Genomic DNA, 18,529 nt, shown 5'->3' with positions numbered 1-18,529 from the left:
TCATTGAAATAATATGGCAGTACTTGATCATAAGGTGGTCCATCCAGAAGATCCAGAACATGCCTATATCGTTATTTTTTCCATACTCAACAAAATTGAAAACAAGATTAAACTAATTATTGTAGCAACATCTTGGATTCTGATACCTACTTCTTTCCCTGAGGTTGTGAGTTCTAAGTTTGAAAAACTCTGCTCTAAGACATTGAGGGGCAGAGTAGAAGGCATATTGCTTTGGCACCTACCCAACAGAGTGTAACACAGAGGGGAGAGGAGCATTTTTCCTATTCCATGTGGCCTCTGGATGTTGAGGGCTCTAGAGAATCCAGTTCTGCTTTGGCACGCAGGGCTAATGTCAGTGGTGCCTTGCATTCTCCACCTGTACCTAGCCCTGTTGCTCTAGAGATGGTGAACTTGCAGCACCCCCAGCACCTATTCCTCAGCAGCAGAGGGAAACATGAGCAGAGGCTGGAGGTGTCACTCACAGTCTTAGGGTGGAGACAGGCACAGAACCATGAAAGGATGTCATAAGTTCTAAAAAAGAAAGACAAGTTCAACGTGGACAGATAATATGGAAGTGGTAAAATCAACACCTTAGCAATGCTGGAGGAAAAGATAAAAAGAATATGTTCCTAGGTTGGAAGTAGAGGTTAAGGTCGACAGCTCTGTGCCAGATTGCAAAAGGGGATGAAAGGGAAGGAGGACATTGTCAAAATCAAGCTTGCCAAACTTCCCTAATGTTTCTGTTACCTTAGCTCCATGACACTAGTGAATAATCTCAACCATAAAGTATCAGACAGAACAGAAGTTTTGAAAATGTGTGGGATATCAGTATTCATTTAGTCACTTGTTCATTCGATGGCTGTTTTTCAGAGTTTCAGTTGTTGTGCCAGGTTTACTCAGCAACAGAGGGAAACATCAGCAGAGGATGGAGGTGTCACTCACAGCCTTGGGGTGGAGGCAGAGAGGAGAGCACAAGGTAAGGTGTAGTACTATGAAAGGGCCCCAGCATTTCTCTCTGTACCAGGTATAAGTTAGTGCACAATGCAGGGCTGGGCTCTGCCCTCTTGAGCTCACAGTCTACTGGAAGAGAAAGAGAAAAACCACATAAACAAAAAGATAAAAATATAACTAAAAATTTTAATGAATGTGAGGAAGAATAAATTACAATGTAATAATAGAAACATGGTAGAGAAGGTGACATTTGAATGAAGACCTGAAAGATAAGTTCATCCATGTGAGAAGCAGGGAAATAGTGAAGTGTGTATGTGAAGGCCCTCAGGCATGGAGGAGCTTGGTGTGTTTAAGGAACTGAAAATATATGAGTGTAGAAGGAGAATAATCAGCAAGAGGGTGAAGCAAGATGAGGTGGGGAAAGCAGGGCAGAGGCCAGGTCCTCCAAGGATTTGGAGGCTGAGGAAGAAAGTTTTATATTTTATTAAAAATGCAATGGGAAGACCTTAAAGGTTTTAAGTGAGGGGAATAGTGTAGTCTTGTAAGATTGGAAATAAAAAAGCCAGTAAGAAGATTCTAGCAATAGGCCAGATAAGAGCTAATAGTAACTCAGATTAAGGTGTTGGCAGAATGGAGAGAAATGGATGCACTTGAGATCTATGCTGGATGTTGAAACCAGGGCTTTGAACCGGTTCTTTCCAGTTTGACCCCCTGCTGAGAATTTGCATTTCTACCCCACATATACTGAATCAGAAACTATATTTAACAAGATCCCCATGTGATTCTTATGTATACATAAAAAGTTATACATAAGAATATATAAGTATGTCTACATTTTAACAAGATCCTAAAATCTACATTTAATATGATCACCAGGTGATCCTTATGTACACATACGAACACATAAATATACATATGTATACATAAGAATTGTCTGGATATCTTGTTAAAATGTAGATTCTGATTCAATATATCTGGGGTGGAAATGCAAATTCTCAGCAGGGGGTCGAACTGGAAGGAACCAGTTGGAAGCCCTGGTTGAAACTGCAGGAGTTACTGAAAGATTAGATATAAGAAGTGAATTAAGGAGGCAATATCAAAGATAATGCCCTGGATTTTTGTTTGAAAAACTGGGTGGTTGATGATGCCATTTATGGAGAAAAAGAGAAATGGTTTTCCACTGGTCCTACCCCATCTGGAGGAAGGGAGAATGAATACTAAAGACACAAGGGAAAGATTAGTCCAAAGGACTAATGGACCACAAGTACCTCAGCCTCCACCAGACTGAGGCCAGCACAACTAGATGGTGCTTGGGGCTACCACCACCAGCTGCTCTGACAGGGATCACAGTAGAGGGTCCCGGACAGAGCTGGAGAAAAATGTAGAACAAAATTCTAACTAACAACAACAACAAGAAGATCAGACTTACTAGTCTGACAGAGACTGGAGAAACCTTGAGAGTATGGCCCCGGACACCCTTTTAACCCAGTAGAAGTCACTCCTGAGGTTCATCCTTCAGCCAGAGATTTGACAGGCCCATAAAACAAACAATAATACCCATACTTCAACCATGTATACAAGACTAAATAGGCATACCAGCCCAGGGGCAAGAAAGAGAAGGCAAGAGGGGACAGGAAAGCTGGACAAATGGAAACAGGGAACCCAAGGTCAAGAAGGGGAGAGTGCTGACACATTGCAGGGTTGGCAACCAATGTCACAAAACAGTATGTGTATTAATTGTTTAATGAGAAACTAATTTACTCTGTAAACCTTCATCTAAAACACAATAAAAAAAAGTGTTAAAAAATAAATGGTTTTTACTTAAGGTAGGTGGGCTATTAAGAGTGGTTATGTTAAATTTGAGATGCTTGTGAGATGTCAAGGAGGCATTTGAATACATATGTTCTCTTCTCAAAAGAGATATTTGGCTGGAGTTACAAATTCAGATGTGGGTAACATACAATATTAATTAATTGGATGCAAAGATAAGCACTCACCTTGGGTGAGAGTTCTTGAGAAATATGAGAATTTATCTTGGGATCAAGCCCTGAAGGAAATCCAACATTTACCAGTTGGGTATAGAAGGAGATTCCAGCAAAAGAGATGGAGGAGAGGCCAAAAAGCTAGGAGAGAGTGTAAAGCTAGAGAACTAGGAGCTGAAAGGGCAAAAACAAAAACAAAAACCAAGCATTGGAAGTTGTAGGTCACAACGTCAAGAACAGTTAAGGTGGAGTGTGTTGGCAGAAGCTAGTCTGAAGTGAGTTGATGAGAGAATGGGATGTAATGATAGGGACCACTTGTGTGGACAACTATTTTGAAAAGTTTGCCTGTGAAGGGAAACCAGAGCTCTGAGTTGTTACAGTGGATGTGGGGTGATGTGAGGTTAAGGTCCATCTATATGTATGTAAAGTTAGGAAAAGTTGTGTTTTGGGGCTTATGGAATGATCCAGTAGAGAGGGAGACACTGAAGGCATGGGAAAGATTAACGTCCTTGAGGAGGCAAGATGGGGAAAGACCAAGAGCATGTGTCAGTGACTGGTCTTTGATAGGGGGAAAAAAAAAACAAAAAACAAAAAAAACCAACCAAACTCTCCGTTGAGTTGATTCCGACTCATAGTGGCCCTAAAGAACAGAGTAGAACTGCCCCATAGAGTTTCCAAGAAGAGCCTTGTGGATTCAAACTGCCGACCTTTTTGGTTAGTGGCTGTGGCTCTTAACTACTACACCACCTGGGTTTCCTCTTTGATAGGAGGAGAGACATTTTCTCAATTTAATAAGAGCAAGGAGAGGATGGGTGACTGGGATCAGATGCAAGAAAAGGAGAGCCCTTCATGATGCTGAGGAAGTATTTAAATTTTATCAAGTGACCTTGTGAGGCAAAGTCATCAACTTAGGATGGTCAGGTAAGAGGTAGGAGGTTTGAATAAACAAGATAATGTACAGTCATTTCAGAGAGTAGAAGAGCAAGCATACTATAGAAATATGGAAGGATTCTGACAGTGATGACACCTTATTGGAAATTCTGAGATTGTGAATTTTAAAATAAAACTTGTCTGTCTAGTGAATTCCTTCAGCTATATTTAGCTGCTAGGTACAGAAATGAAAATAATGGATCAGTGAGTTCATATTGGGAGGAGTTTTGTTAAATTATTATGGTGGAACAAGAGAAGAGCAAGGGAGTTGAGATTTTTCAAAGGGATGACTAAAATGATATGGACCCTGGGCAATAGCAGGAGAGGACAATGGATAGAAACTAATAGAATCCATAGATAGGAGGTTATGATGTGGTTGAAAACATTTTGTGGGGGAATACTGGATCATAAGCAAGAGGTAAGGATAAGAAATTGCCAAGATTAGAGAATGGGGCATCTCAAGATTTTGGAGCTGATGGGGGCTTTGATAATAAATATCAGGATGTGGCCATGGAATGGAGTGTCTGAGGTGGAGTGGACTGACCATCAGAGAACTGGAAATTAGTAGAAAGATGATTGACCAGCAATAAAAGACAGAAAAAGGAGTCAGAGAGGCGAAGAATCGCAGCGCTCATTCAAAATTGTCTTGATGGACTGAAAGGGGGGTCTGGACAGCCTGAAAAGTACATTCCTGTGGTCAGGTGGCTGCATCAGGCTATCAGGCGAGCAAACTATTGAACTAACACCCCTAGTTTAGTCTTGAGGTTCTCTGCATAACTTTCTGGTAATTTGACTTCCCATGTACAGCTTGTCTACAGAGAGAAAACATTCAGTTATGGCTGATGTGTCAATCATGTAAAATTGACAGTAATATTCACAGCAATGAATTAGCAAATGGCTATTCTAATCATCACTGTCATTGTTGTCATCATCATCATCAACACTGTCATCATTACAGCTTTTACTTCTTGAGTTCTTACTACATGTTAGATACTGTATATCATGAAGTCTTCATAACAACTACAAACGGTAGAACATGATCCTCATTTTTCAGATGGGGAAACTGAGAATTAGTGAGGGAAAGTAACTGTTAAATCTCAAAGCTAGTAAGTGGCAAAGCTAGGCCACTCTGGCTCTAAAGCCCACGGTCTTTTTAAATGATCCATAGAGCACAGTCAGTACCCTGAGTCCATTCAGCTTGGAGGCACTGGCAAGACTCATACAGGGCACTCTAAAAGCCACGCCTTGGATCATGGCAAATTCACTAAAGTGAAACAACCTATGCAGCTCCTTGGTGGACAGCTAGCCTTGCCACAGATAAATCCTAACTTTGCCTCAAAATCCACAAGTAACTTTCACAACTTCAATGTTAAATAAAATCTAAGGATGATCTTTCGAGCTGAAGAGAAGCAGCTATTTTAACTTAAATTATTCTAAATTTCATCAGCAAGAATAAGGACTTATTCATTTATACATTCATCCATTTATTTAATCAGTCATCCTACAAAGATTTGCTGAAATTAAAAAAAAATTTTTTTCTTTTTTTTTAGTAAGATCATAAGGGAGCCAACTCTACACTACAGGCTTACCTAAGCAGGATATGAAAGTCTGTACAAGCACATAATTCTTATCCCTTTTCAGCCTCTTTGCAAAGGTTAAAGTTCTATAAGGACAGGAACTCCCTAAGCCCTTTCTCCTGTGAGGTTTCTTGGCATCCTAGAGCGAGCAGAGTGGTCCACAACCAAAATTTCAAATTAAGTGGCGAATTCTAGTAGCAGAGACTAGCTCTGCAGTATGTTAGATGCTTTCTAGACATTGTCTTCTTTAATTTGATCTCACAAAGCAGCCTGGATGATGGAGAATTTTATTCCTATTGTATACATTAAGACACCCAGCTTGCCCTAAGACACACAAAGGTAGAGTCAGGGATTCAACACAAGCGGTTTGACTCCAAACACTAAACTCATTTTCTTTCTATGGTTTGCCTGCTAGTTTCAGTCTTTGACGCTGTTCCAACTTCTTTCCCAGGCCTGTTTATCCTTCCTCTACTCTAGCTTTCCAGGGGTCAAATCATACTTGCTGTCACTCTCTTGTTTCTCCATAGTGCTACGTCTCCCTAAGCTACTCATCCTGCATTGTGCCTTCTTCACATAATAAGTCTTTTCTCTCTTTCTTTTTGTTTTTGCATTCCTTTAGAGAGGCAAAACTTGGGACACTGGAGAAAAACATCTTTTAAACTAATTTCTACTCACATTGAAATGATCAATCTCTACCTCCTCCACCTTCAGAAAAGTGTTTTTAAAGAAGACCCTTATAAATCCTGACTACTTCTTTAAATAACTTTTTATGATCATCTTCATAATAATTATTATTGAAAAAATATTTTAAAAACTTTAAAAAATTCTCATAATTCCACCACCTAGAGAAAATGGGTGATGAAGACTGCATTCTTTCAAAGTATTTTTATATAATTGTTCTCTCTCTATCACTTAGTGTCTTGCATTTCCCATATAACACTAGTATATTTTCAATTGGTAGAATTTCAGAAAGTATTACTATGTAAAGAAGTTTGGGGGTAGAGAGAGGATTCTCTGGTTCCGGGAAACCACACCACAGAGAAGAGAAGCTCCAGATCCAGTCGGATAAGTCCTTGGTGGATCTCTGGACATATTCTTTCCCCTACCCAGTCCTTCTGCTCCCCAATGATGACTCGAGTATAGTGGTCTATTCCCCACTTCCTTGACCCCACATACTCAGGCTGTGCCAGGACAGTCTCTTTGCCCCTCTGGGGTGGACAGTGATTGCTGGTTGGCCCCTAGAATTCTATCTTGGCCCAAAGGTGACACATCCTTTTCTACCAAGTCTCAAACATAGGAAAATTGCCTTCTATCTTTTCTTTCCTTCCCCTGTATTCTCTCACATTCCCAAACATGGGTTTAGTCTTGAGATTGGGGGGCTGGTGGGTGGAAATTGACCAGATTAGTTGATAATTCAACAAAATTGACCCTCTCCTAAATCATCAACTAAACTTTGTTCACACAAACTCGTTCTTTAGTCTTTCTTATTTTTGCATAAGATAGCATGCATGTTTCCATATTATGGTGATCTGCTCAAAACCTAAAAAAAAAAAAAAAAATCAGAAGGAATTCTTGCCAATTGAAGGCAAGAATGTGGGAGAGAGGCACATCCAAAAGGCCCCTCTCTCCACCATGATTGGGGAACACATGTTCCCCAGCATATGAAAGGAGAGTCAAGATTGTTACCGAGTACATTTTCTTTAAAATACAGTGTGTACAACAAGCATCTGGATGCCTCCTACTGCGAGAAATCTTTGGATAGGCACTGAGATTTCTTAACCAGTTAAGTCACATAGCAGATGTGGGGTTCTTGTCCTAGCAATAACCAAAAAAAAAAAAAAGTGTCAGCATTTCACATACTCAATTGAATATCAAGTGACAGCTACCTAGAATCATTAATCTCAAATTATTCTCATTTTTCAATGAGAAAACCACAAAATTCTCCCTTTCTATAACAGTTCAATCTAATTATTTCATACTTCAAATAATTTTAGATCCTATTTTATTTCTAAATGACTTCTTGATGTCAAACTTCAGATATAATTGCTAGGTATTCATTCTGCTATTCCTCACAATGACAGGAAGGTAACGGTAACAGTTGGTAAAACTGGTGATAAATAAATATACTCCATTTTTTTTCTTATAGATAATAAGGTGTCTACATATTTATGTAGAACTTTGTGTTTCACATATGATCTATCACAAGATTATCACAATTATATTATCAGGAATATAAATAATAAATCATGTTCATGGAGGTTAAGTGGCTAAGGTCACTCCATTATTATGTGGTGTATGAGGAACTAGATCTTCTGAGTGCTAGTCTAGTTCTCTTTCCAGATATCATTCTACCTCGTAGATAATCTATCCTGCTGTTTCCAGATGGTGGGAGGCCAATAAATGGCTAAAAGGAAATGTATGGGGACATGTAGTATGGGAAACAGTAGGTTAAGTTTAACATTAAACATTTCTTTTCACAAAACTCTCCTGTCTTTGATAAGCTAATGTGTGGTGTAAATCTCCAAAAGGAGTGTACAATACACAATGATTCCCAAGTTCATTTGAACAGGGGACCATTTTTTTTTTCATAGAGACCCAGGGCTAATAGTCATAGAACACACTTTGGGAAAGACAAGCTTATTGGAACATGTTTGGGCCCAATTAATCCATTTCTGTAAGTTAATTCTCAGGAAGAACAAGTTTCAGCAAGTTTCAAACTTACTCTTGAATGTCGAGTAGCTAAATCTAATGGAAGAAATGAAGAAGTAAAAGAGCTGAACAGAAGATTTCAAAGGGTGGCTTGACAAGACAAAGTGAAGTATTATAATGAAATGTGCAAAGACCTGGAGTTAGAAAACCAAAAGGGAAGAACACATTCAGCATTTCTCATGCTGAAAGAACTGAAGAAAAAATTCAAGCCTTGAGTTACAATAGTGAAGGATTCTATGAGCAAGATATTGAACAATGCAGGGAACATCCAAAGAAGATGGAAAAGAAGATGGAAGGAATACAAAGAGTCACTGTACCAGAAAGAATTGGTTGATGTTCAATCATTTCAGAAGGTAGCATATGATTGAGAACCAATGGTACTGAGGGAAGAAGTTTAAGTTGAAGGCATTGGCAAAAAAACAAGTCTCCAGGAATTGACAGAATACCAATTGAGATGTTTCAACAAACACAGTGCTGGAAGTGCTCACTTGTCTATGCCAAGAAATTTGGAAGACAGGTATCTGACCAACCAACTGGAAGAGATCCATATTTATGCCTATTCCAAAGAAAGGTGATCCAACTGAATGTGGAATTTTTGAACAATATTATTAATATCACACACAAGTAAAATTTTGCTGAAGATCATTCAAAAGCAGTTGTAGCAGTACGTTGGCAGGGAACAGCCAAAAATTCAAGCTGGATTCAGAAAAGGACATGGAATGAGGGATATCATTGCTGATGTCAGATGGATTGTGGCTGAAAGCAGAGAATACCAGAAGGATGTTTACCTGTGTTTTATTGACTACGCAAAAGCATCCGACTGTGTGGATCATAACGAATTATGGATAACATTGCAAAGAATGGGAATTCCAGAACATTTCATTAAGCTCATGCAGAACCTGTACATAGACCAAGAGGCAGTCTTTTGAACAGAACAAGGGGATACTTCATGGTTTAAAATTAGGAAAGGTGCGCATCAGGATTGTATCCTTTCACCATACTTATTCAATCTCTATGCTGAGCAAATAATCAGAGAAGCCAGACTATATGAAGAAGAACGGGGCATCAAGATTGGAGGAAGACTCATTTAACAACTTGCATTATGCAGATGACACAACCTTGCTTGCTGAAAGTGAAGAGGACTTGAAGCACTTACTGATGAAGATCAAAGACCCCTTCAGTATGGATCACATCTCAACATAAAGAAAACAAAAATCCTTACAACTGGACCAATAAGCAACATCGTGATAAACGGAGAAAAGATTGAAGCTGTCAAGGACTTCATTTTACTTGGATCCCCAATCAACACACATGGAAACAGCAGTCAAGAAATCAGATGACACTTTGCATTGGGCAATTCTGCTGCAAAAGACCTCTTTAAAGTGTTAAAAAGCAAAGATGAGACTTTAAGGACTAAGGTGCACCTGACCCAAGCCATGGTATTTTCAATTACCTCATATGCACTTGAAAGCTGGACAATGAATAAGGAATACTGAAGAAGAATTGATGCCTTTGAACTACTGTGTTGGCAAAGAATATTGAATATACCATGAACTTCCAAAAGAATGAACAAATTTGTCTTGGAAGAAGTATAGCCAGAATGTTCCTTAGAAGCAAGGATGGTGAAACTGTGTCTCACATACTTTGGACATGTTATCAGGAGGGATCACTCCTTGGAGAAGGACATCATGCTTGGTAAAGTAAAGGGTCAGCAAAAAAGAGGAAGACCCTCAAGGAGATGGCCTGACACAGTGGCTACAATGATGGTCTCAAGCGTAACAATGATCATGAGGATGGTGCAGGACCAGGAGTGTTTCATTCTGTTGTACATATGGTCACAATAAGTCAGAACTGACTGGATGGCACCTAGCAACAACAGCAACAATGCTAAGGAAATTATCCAAAAATATGGAAAATGCTATGTATACAAAGTTGTTCATCACCACATTGTTTATTATGAAAAAATATAGAAATAACCTAAATGTTCAACAATAGAGGCATTGTTAATGGAAAATTATAGCAATCCATAGAATATCACATAACCAATAATGATGATAGATGTGGATACTATGGTAATGAGTAAAAGTTATGATGATCTAATTTTTTAATTGAAAAAAAGCTAGATTAAAAAAACAAAACGTTTTCACAATGACTACAGCTATGTAAAGAAACAAAGCCACAGAAAGAAACAGAAAGCAAACATTACTAAAATGTTAACATTAGTTGTAATAGGGTTACTGCATTATGAATATTTACTTTTTATTTTCTGTATTGTCTGGTATTCTTTCCCCTTTCTCCACCCCTTCCTCTGATAGCTGAATGAATGTTGAGTTAGGAGTTGCTATGGTGTAGGATATATACAACTAGGAATGTTTTGGATTCATTTGACTAAATGATGCAAACTTAAAGCTCTGCAGAATGTCCTAGGGCGCTGCATTACCATCTCCAGAGTGCAATTCTTGACCGACAGGATCAGAACATGGCCATGACTGCGTGTGCTGGTGGTGAGAGGGGTAGGCCTGATGCCTGTCTGCTGTCAGCCTCTGATCCCCATGTGACTCCGAGGGACTTAAGCACCAGGTTAGCCAATGCTATCCTACCTCACCATCCAGAAGGGCAGGGAGAAGGGGTGGGTGTGTTTGAAATAATCTCAGGAAGTCTAGTTTTAAGAAGCTTCTCCCAGAAACTCATCATTTCTGGGCAGGGAGGCAGGGCTGGAAATTAAGTCAGGATTCTCTTGGGAATTGGTGCTTGGTAGCTCTAATCCTTTGTCCTTGGGCTTTCTCTCTTTCCTTGACCGCTGTTGCCACATTTAACCTCACGATGTTTTATGCAGCGCAATTACTGGGACCATATGACTCTTGGTAGATCACTGAGCAAAGCCATTACTCCTACAGGGAAAATCTCTGGCAGGTACTCAACCGATTGTGAGCCTATAGTGTAATTTTGCATAATTTTTGAGACGCTTAGGGGGGGGTCAGTATAGTGGTTAATAACACGGTCTTTGGAGTCTAACAGTTTTGGATTTGAACCCCAGTTCTACCACTTTATAGCTGTTTGGTCTTTGGAAAGTTTCATAACTTCTCACATTTTCAGTTTCCCTATCTGTAAATTGGGAATAATACTCTACCTCATAAAGTTATTTCAAGGATTAAATGATATAACATATGTAAAGGGCTTCATACAGTGCCAAGCAGTTAGTAATGGTAGCTAACTATTATTATTAGTTGCTATAACTCTATAACTAAAAATACTACCCTATTTTAAGTGTGCATGGTTCTTTAAAATATTTCTGAAGTCTGTAAAAAGTTGTCATTAATTAAAAACATCCTAATTAGGAAAGCACTAATCCATTTTACAGATAAACCAGCCAGGGAGTCATTTATTATTTCCTCTAAATTGTTGGGTTTTTGTAACTCCTAGTTCTAACAGTCTTGTTGGTAATATCCTCATTTTGATAATACAGCCTCAAAGAATTCCACCCAGTTAGTGAGGCAAGTTATTCCTTTCCTGAAACCACACGGGTCCCTCTAAACTGAGTCCCTGCTCTTCCTCTGTTTGATTTCTTAAAATAGTTTCTGAAGATTTTAACCACAACTGAATCAAAACTAACCAGCCTGTAATTTCCTGGTATGTCCCTACGGCCTTTCTTTTAAAACAAAACACGCAAAAAAAAAAAAAAAAAACACGCAAAAAAAAAAAAAAAAAAATGGCATTACACTGGCTGCTTTCCAGTATTTCGGGGTTTTGACTGGAGCAAGCTGGAAACCGTCTGTGAAAGCTTCTCCAATTTCACTTCATCCCTCCTTGGAAGGAGGCTCTGGGTTATTTGTGGCTTCATTATGATGTATTCTCAAACTTAGGCACTTTTAATTTTGAGTTGTTTTAAGAAGAGTTTACCAATACCATCTCTCCATAGTTCTTTACTGCATATCACCCTTCTTTTCAATTCTAGTGCATTAGAAAATAAGGCAACTGGTACTAAGCATATAAGCTAGAAAAAGAAAGAAGTGCTCTCTAAAAATACCTAGGAAAATATGGATTGAGTTTTTGAATTCACATATTAAAGCACTGTGCTCGCTTTGGCAGCACATACACAAATTAAAGCACAAATGGAATACTATGTATTTGGATCTTTTCCTAAAGCCGATGCAAATATTCTGAACTCTACTCAGACATATAAGACGAAATTTAGTTTGGTTGATTATTTAAATGGCTAACATTTTTTTCTATCGTAATCATTTTTCATCTTTATTTTTGGTGATTAAAAGTTTTCTTCCTGTTGAATTCTTAATATAATTTAAATATTTTGGTTCACAATTAGATGTTTTGGTTTTTAATAAAATGTTTATAATTAATATATAATATAGAAGTTAGACTTAAATAAAGTAAAAATATAATATTCAGTTAATGACCAAATTAAAACACGAATTAAAATAGAGACAAAGAAATTCATTAAAAAATTCTAATAAGCATTACAAGAATATAAGTGCCCAGTATACTGTAAAGTTTCAATAAACAGTTGCTGAATTAATGAATGAACAACAGATTGATAATGATAGCATTTTTTCCTGCTAAAAATGCTGAATAAATGTTGAGATAATGTTGATGTGTATAAGAAAAATTCATTTCTAAACATAATATCCTCTTACCCAAATTTTAAGATAACAGTAAAATCTAACTTATTTGGGATTAATTGTATGAGAGTCATACTCAGAAGTTCTGGGATACTAAAATATATTTATAGAAATATAGTACATTTTCTTTATGGTATGTATATTTGGAAGTAATCAACAAGGTATTCTGAAATAGATAACTGTTTTCAAATAGATTCAACTCATTTTTAATGAGAGGCAGGAATTTGCATCCTAGAAATTCCTATGCTAAAGGCTTTAAAATTGTGTTCTTCTAAGAAATATCCTTCCTTGTATTATTATTTATAATATTAACTAGTCGGCAACATTTCTTCATGGACAAAACAAAAACAATCTTAAGTATAGCCCAGGCTAACATATTATAAATTATTAAAATAAGTGAAGCCTAAAATAATATTTTTACTGAAGTTTGCAGTTGAAACTATTCTATGTACTGTTACTTTTAAGAAAATTTTGATTGATTCAAACAGAATCAACTATATAGGGATATATTACATTTTTTCCATCGCCCCCACCTCCTCCCTTGTATTTTCTGTAATTACGGCTATGGATAATTTTAAGCATTCATTTTAAAAAATGTAATTCCAAAAATTAAATATAAAAGATACACTTTTTGGGTTGTACAGATATGGGAAATAATTTAGCATTTGAAAGAAAACATCTTTATAGATTTCATGTTGATGTTAAAAAGCTGAAGAGCCAGTCACTCCCCTTGTAGGAATCGCAGAACTTCACCCTAGTTTCAGGAAAGAGGAAGAGATTTTTCTAATCCACAGCATGGTATCAGCTTTACATACTTTCTGCTTATTTTACATTCTGCCAAACTTGCTGGATGACAAGCACTAACCTTAATTGTTCCAACTGACCCCTTGGGCAGTGTTGTTGAAATGAACAAAGATTATATCACTCCTCAAACAACTCCCTTAATCTTGCCTTTACCAAATGCATTTTCTGGAGAGGACTCCATTCCAATCCATTTTCATCAATTTATTTAGCACTTACTCATATGGTTGCAAGTCAGAAATTTGGGGCTAGTGCTTTCGGAACCCAATCTAATGAAGACATCAAATTAGATTATGTAATTGTTGGCTCTTAATTGCTTAAAGAATTTTCTTACTATATCTATTAGTTTTTTTTTTATATTCGAAATTCAAGTCTCAATTCCTTATGACTGTCAAATTTTCAACATAATTAAGAACTAAGATTATTTCCATGTCTTCGGAATCTCATAGCTGTATTATTTATTATAGTTCACATTTCAAAGAAATGCTGTGTAAAATAATAGTGCAGGAATATTTTTAAATTGTTGCTTGCTTTAAAAACTTTTCCTAAGCTGCTGGGGTATTTGATTTACTGTTACTTACAATTTGTTGACTCAAATCTAAAACCTTCTCCTCTAACAATTACTGACTAAAAACAGGTGCCAAAGGAAACTGACACTCTTCAGTACACTAGGTGTACTTATAAGCACTGTGGGAAAGCATAGAGCAACAGAAGGTACAGGAATTTTTGCAGAACTCACACTCTAGTTTTCAAAATCCAGATTCCCATATGACACTGGAATTTAAACAGGCAAGAAAATATGTTTCAATACAAATTTCAAATTTTCCAATTTTCCTTCTGCCAAGCTTTAACTTCCCTGGATACTTCTTAAAGTATAATTCTCCTGCAGAGGATGGAAAGAGCTTCAACAGCTGAAAAACTATATCACTGACTGTGTCCATATAAGCAGAATTTTCCTGGGGACAATATGCGCCATCCTAATAAGATAGTATATGGAGAATCTCACCGAAAAATATAAAGCATTATATTACAAATACAAGGTGCATTATTATTAATTTTTTCTATAATTATCGTGTCAAAAGCTCAACTTAAATAGGAAACCTATATTTGAGGGTCTTATAAAGGTGAAGAAGGTATTACTAGGATATTTTCACTTTTCTCTTTCTTCTTCCATAAATTAATTTTGCTTCTTCCACTTAAGAGCCTAAAGAAATAGCTTACATGTAAATCCATTTCATACAGCCTCGTGTGTGCTCACACACATTACACATGTACATGAAGAGGCATTTGGCTTTCCGAAAATATTTTAGGATGATTTGGAAAATAAAAAACATCATTTATCTTGAGTAATGATAATAGCAAATGGATTTGAACTTGGCATCACTTTACTAAAAGTATGTTAAAACATTTTTCAGATGTAAATATGAATCTTTGGAAAACGCACAGATTGATTTCCATAAGCAAGTTAAATGAGAAATCCACATGTGAAGAAATAATCAGATGTGTAATGTGGGAGTAGAAATGATTGATTGATTGCTGCTAAAATATTCAGATTATTATGAAGGTGCAGATGTAGCCTATTATTTTAATAGGCATTCCTATTGAATATCATATAAAATATTTTAAATAGTAAGACCCTGACTTTGAGGGTTTTTTTTTTCCTCTTTTTATATTTACTTATCCTGACTCCCTGCTACTTATCTCTCCCTTGGTTCTCTTCTTTGTTAGTATTACATGGTCACATGCCCTGGTTATTATCGTTTTCTATATATAAGGAAAATATTTTTAATGGATTTTTCTTTGAGAAATCATAATTCCTCCAACAGACTTCTGGATAGCCTTTTCCCTAAGAAGTTGAGGTGACAACTAAATTTGTCAGATGACACTTAATGGTAGAGGAGAGGATGTGCCCCTGGTGAAACCTGGCTCGATTTCATTCACTGCTTGTTCTCTTTAGGAAACCCACCATTATATGGTACAGTACCTTCTTTTCATTTTCCCGTCGCTGTTGGTCCTTAACTTTAATCTGGAGGAGCTGAAATTTTAAGAGTTTCCCCATTAGTGGCAAGGTTAATTTCTCTCCACTGTCCATAATTGCTTTTGCCGCCATTAGTACCTAGGAAGAAACACAATATCGGGAAAAGTGACATTTTATAATCTTTGCCACTGTCTATCAATGATGAAAAGATAACATGATATTTTACATTTGGTAATATTTGTCTTATTGCAAAAGCACCTCATTGCTGGCCAAAAAAATTAGGAAAAAATGCTGCAATGCCATAGTGAATGGCATTACCCTTTTCTTTAATTAAATTGGGTTGTCTGTCTTCTTTTTCCAATAAGAGAGAGTACTTCCCACAATAGTATTAGGCTCAGGCCCCCAAAAAGAGGTAGAGGAAAGTTAGGCGGGGCTCCATTTTAGGATGACCAATAGGTCAGCCTCATGCTACAGAAAGTCTATTGTTGTTTGGCATAGCCAATAGTCCAACTAGTCAAACTCTGACTTCACCATTAGGACATTATAAATTAAATAGGGGTTTATAATAATGAAAACGGCCATGTTACCAGTCTTTTAGTTCTTGGTGACCAAATTCAAATGAAAGATAAAAGCTGCTTGATGCAGAGGCACCGTAAGAATGTTGCCTCCCAGCCCCCCCCCCCCCATTTAACGTTGATCCTGTGGGTATGCAGCCTAATTGGGGTGAAATAAAGTTATTGAGTTTTCTTTGGGTGACGACAGCCACTAGGAACATACAGCTGTATTGTCCAGATGTGTGGCACTGACAGCCTGTTTTATGACTGTATTTTTTACAGCTTGTTTCCCCTAAATTTCACACAACCCTCTAACATCTGGGGCCTTTTCCTTGGAGCCCTATAATCACTTTATTTACTGCAAAATAATAATAATAATAAAATCACGTAAAATATACCATAAAAAGTTGCTACGTGTTTCTCTATATTCACATGGTCTCGCTAACAAAGTTCACCTACGCCGGAAGCACTGTCACGAAGGTAATTTAGTCCAAGTAGTTTTCGACTTTTGTTTTTAAGCAAGCATCAGATTTATTTATAACCTTGGGATGAATTAGGTGTTACTAAAATGTTCTGACATGTTGCTTTTCTTCCCCCTTGGAGCAATTACTCGCTGGGGCGCATATGGTGTCAATTTCAGGCCCTCGATCTCAGACAACGACCCCGCACATGGCATCTCACTGAGTGTCTTGTCTGAGGTTTATACCAGCTCTTGGTCAGGGCTTTCCTGACTGGTCCAGTTCCTTATGACCTTCCACTTTGCCGGGGGAAATAGCCCGAAGAAAAGGAGGTTGCTATTTTGCTTCTAACTGCAGAAGGCCCTGTGGATTCTCTTATGCCAAAATGTAACTGGAGCTCTTAGAGACCGCATTGGGGTTTCCTGCATTGCCTTGCAGAAGGGGAAAACCAGGGAGAGGACTCCTTTCAAGCTGCCTTTTCTAAAACCAAAGGAGCAGACCAAGCATCAGAAAGCTTTGCCTTGTATAAGCAAACACCCTCCACAAAACATAGCGCTTTGGTCTTTATTGCAATTCTGCTCCTGCAAACATGTTTTAGGGAAAGGGACATGATGGCTGTGATATCTGGGAGCAGAAACCCATAGCAGTATACCTGCAGAACTTTACCTTCTAATGACGGCCAGATTCAAGACTGAAGGGACTCCTGAGGGGACTACAGGTCATGCATTTACTGTAAAATGAAAGCTGTCTGATTGGGCTCAACCCCAAGGGTAGATTTCAGTATTTAGTTTGAAATGGCATTTTTCAATACCAGTTAAACAGTGTGCTGACAATCAGGCTGTTCTGTGACATCTGGCTCAAAATATTCAAATTTGGTTTTTTAAAGCTCACTGCAGCCTAGTATGGGGCGTTTCTTTGTAATCCAAATATAATGAAAGTGTTGAAGGGAAGTTAACACTGGAATAGATTACTGAAGGGTGGTTGTGGAGTTTCTTTTCCTGATGACCTGTGAAAACAGGATATTTACCTATGTCTGGGGTGGCTTGGGTGAAGCCTGTCTGGCGTCATAGTGATGGATGGGATGTCTCTGGAGTTGCTTTCCAGCCCCGCGTGTCTCTGTTAGTCTATGAATGTTACCTCACTGTGTTAAAATGTACTCGAAATACAGCAAAACATCTCAAGAAAGGTATTTTGCTGGCCATAAAAGTTATTTCTGGACCATCTGAAATTATCTGTGAAGTTCTGGGTTTCAAACAAAAATCTGGCACAGCACCAAAATAACAGTGATATCCTGCTCTGAGGTGGGTGCAGGGTGGGGCGATGGGGAGATGTGAGGAGCGTTGCTGGTATTGCCAGGCACCTGTGTTCTCATGATACATGGGCTCTGTGAGTTAGAGCAATGGCAGCATTGAGGATGATCTTGTGGTAGCTCCCTCAACCCTGTGCAGCCTCAGGACGGCTCAGGCAGAGGGGGCTCCACATCCATTGCTAGTGGAGAAAGACACAGCAGTGCAAGTGGACATACTTGTTCTCCCCTAGGGTGCTCTGAAGAGACTTGACTCCTATAGAAGCCACTTTCTTTCCTTCCCCAGAGGGAATGCTACTGTGAATCCTTGGGATAATGAATGAAGATGAAATTCTATGCTGAACTCAAAATCTGAGACTAATATGTGGGTCCTCCCCAGGAGAGGCAGAACAAGAACGATATTTACAAATTAATTTCCAGTGAAAATTCTTTCTTCTCACACTCCATAATTCAGAAGTCCACTCAATCAGTAGCCAGTGTGTATGTGTGGTAGTTGTGTTGGGGGGTGGGTTGCAGGAGAGAGGTATTAGGGGTGGGGAATGAATACCAAAATCAAACCAAACTTGTTGCCATTGAGTCAATTCCAACTCACAGCAACCCTATAGAACAGAGTAGAACTGCCCCATAGTTTCCAAGGAGTGGCTGG

General features: G+C 38.1%; 1 protein-coding gene across 1 annotated transcript in view; it reads right to left on the bottom strand.

Moving 5' to 3' along the window:
* The window catches only part of SPAG17 (sperm associated antigen 17), a 361,237-nt gene that overhangs the window by 213,520 nt on the left and 129,188 nt on the right, over positions 1 to 18,529 (bottom strand). The window contains exon 4 of the mRNA XM_004380343.2: positions 15,572 to 15,703. Coding sequence (XP_004380400.1) covers positions 15,572 to 15,703 — 132 coding nt within the window. The remainder of the gene's footprint in view (positions 1 to 15,571; positions 15,704 to 18,529) is intronic.

Source organism: Trichechus manatus, unplaced genomic scaffold, assembly GCF_000243295.1.
Source record: "Trichechus manatus latirostris isolate Lorelei unplaced genomic scaffold, TriManLat1.0 scaffold00073, whole genome shotgun sequence".
NCBI classification, from domain to species: Eukaryota; Metazoa; Chordata; class Mammalia; order Sirenia; family Trichechidae; genus Trichechus; species Trichechus manatus.
The sequence above is the reverse complement of the archived record's forward strand: the minus strand, read 5'-3'. Positions and strand labels throughout refer to the sequence as shown.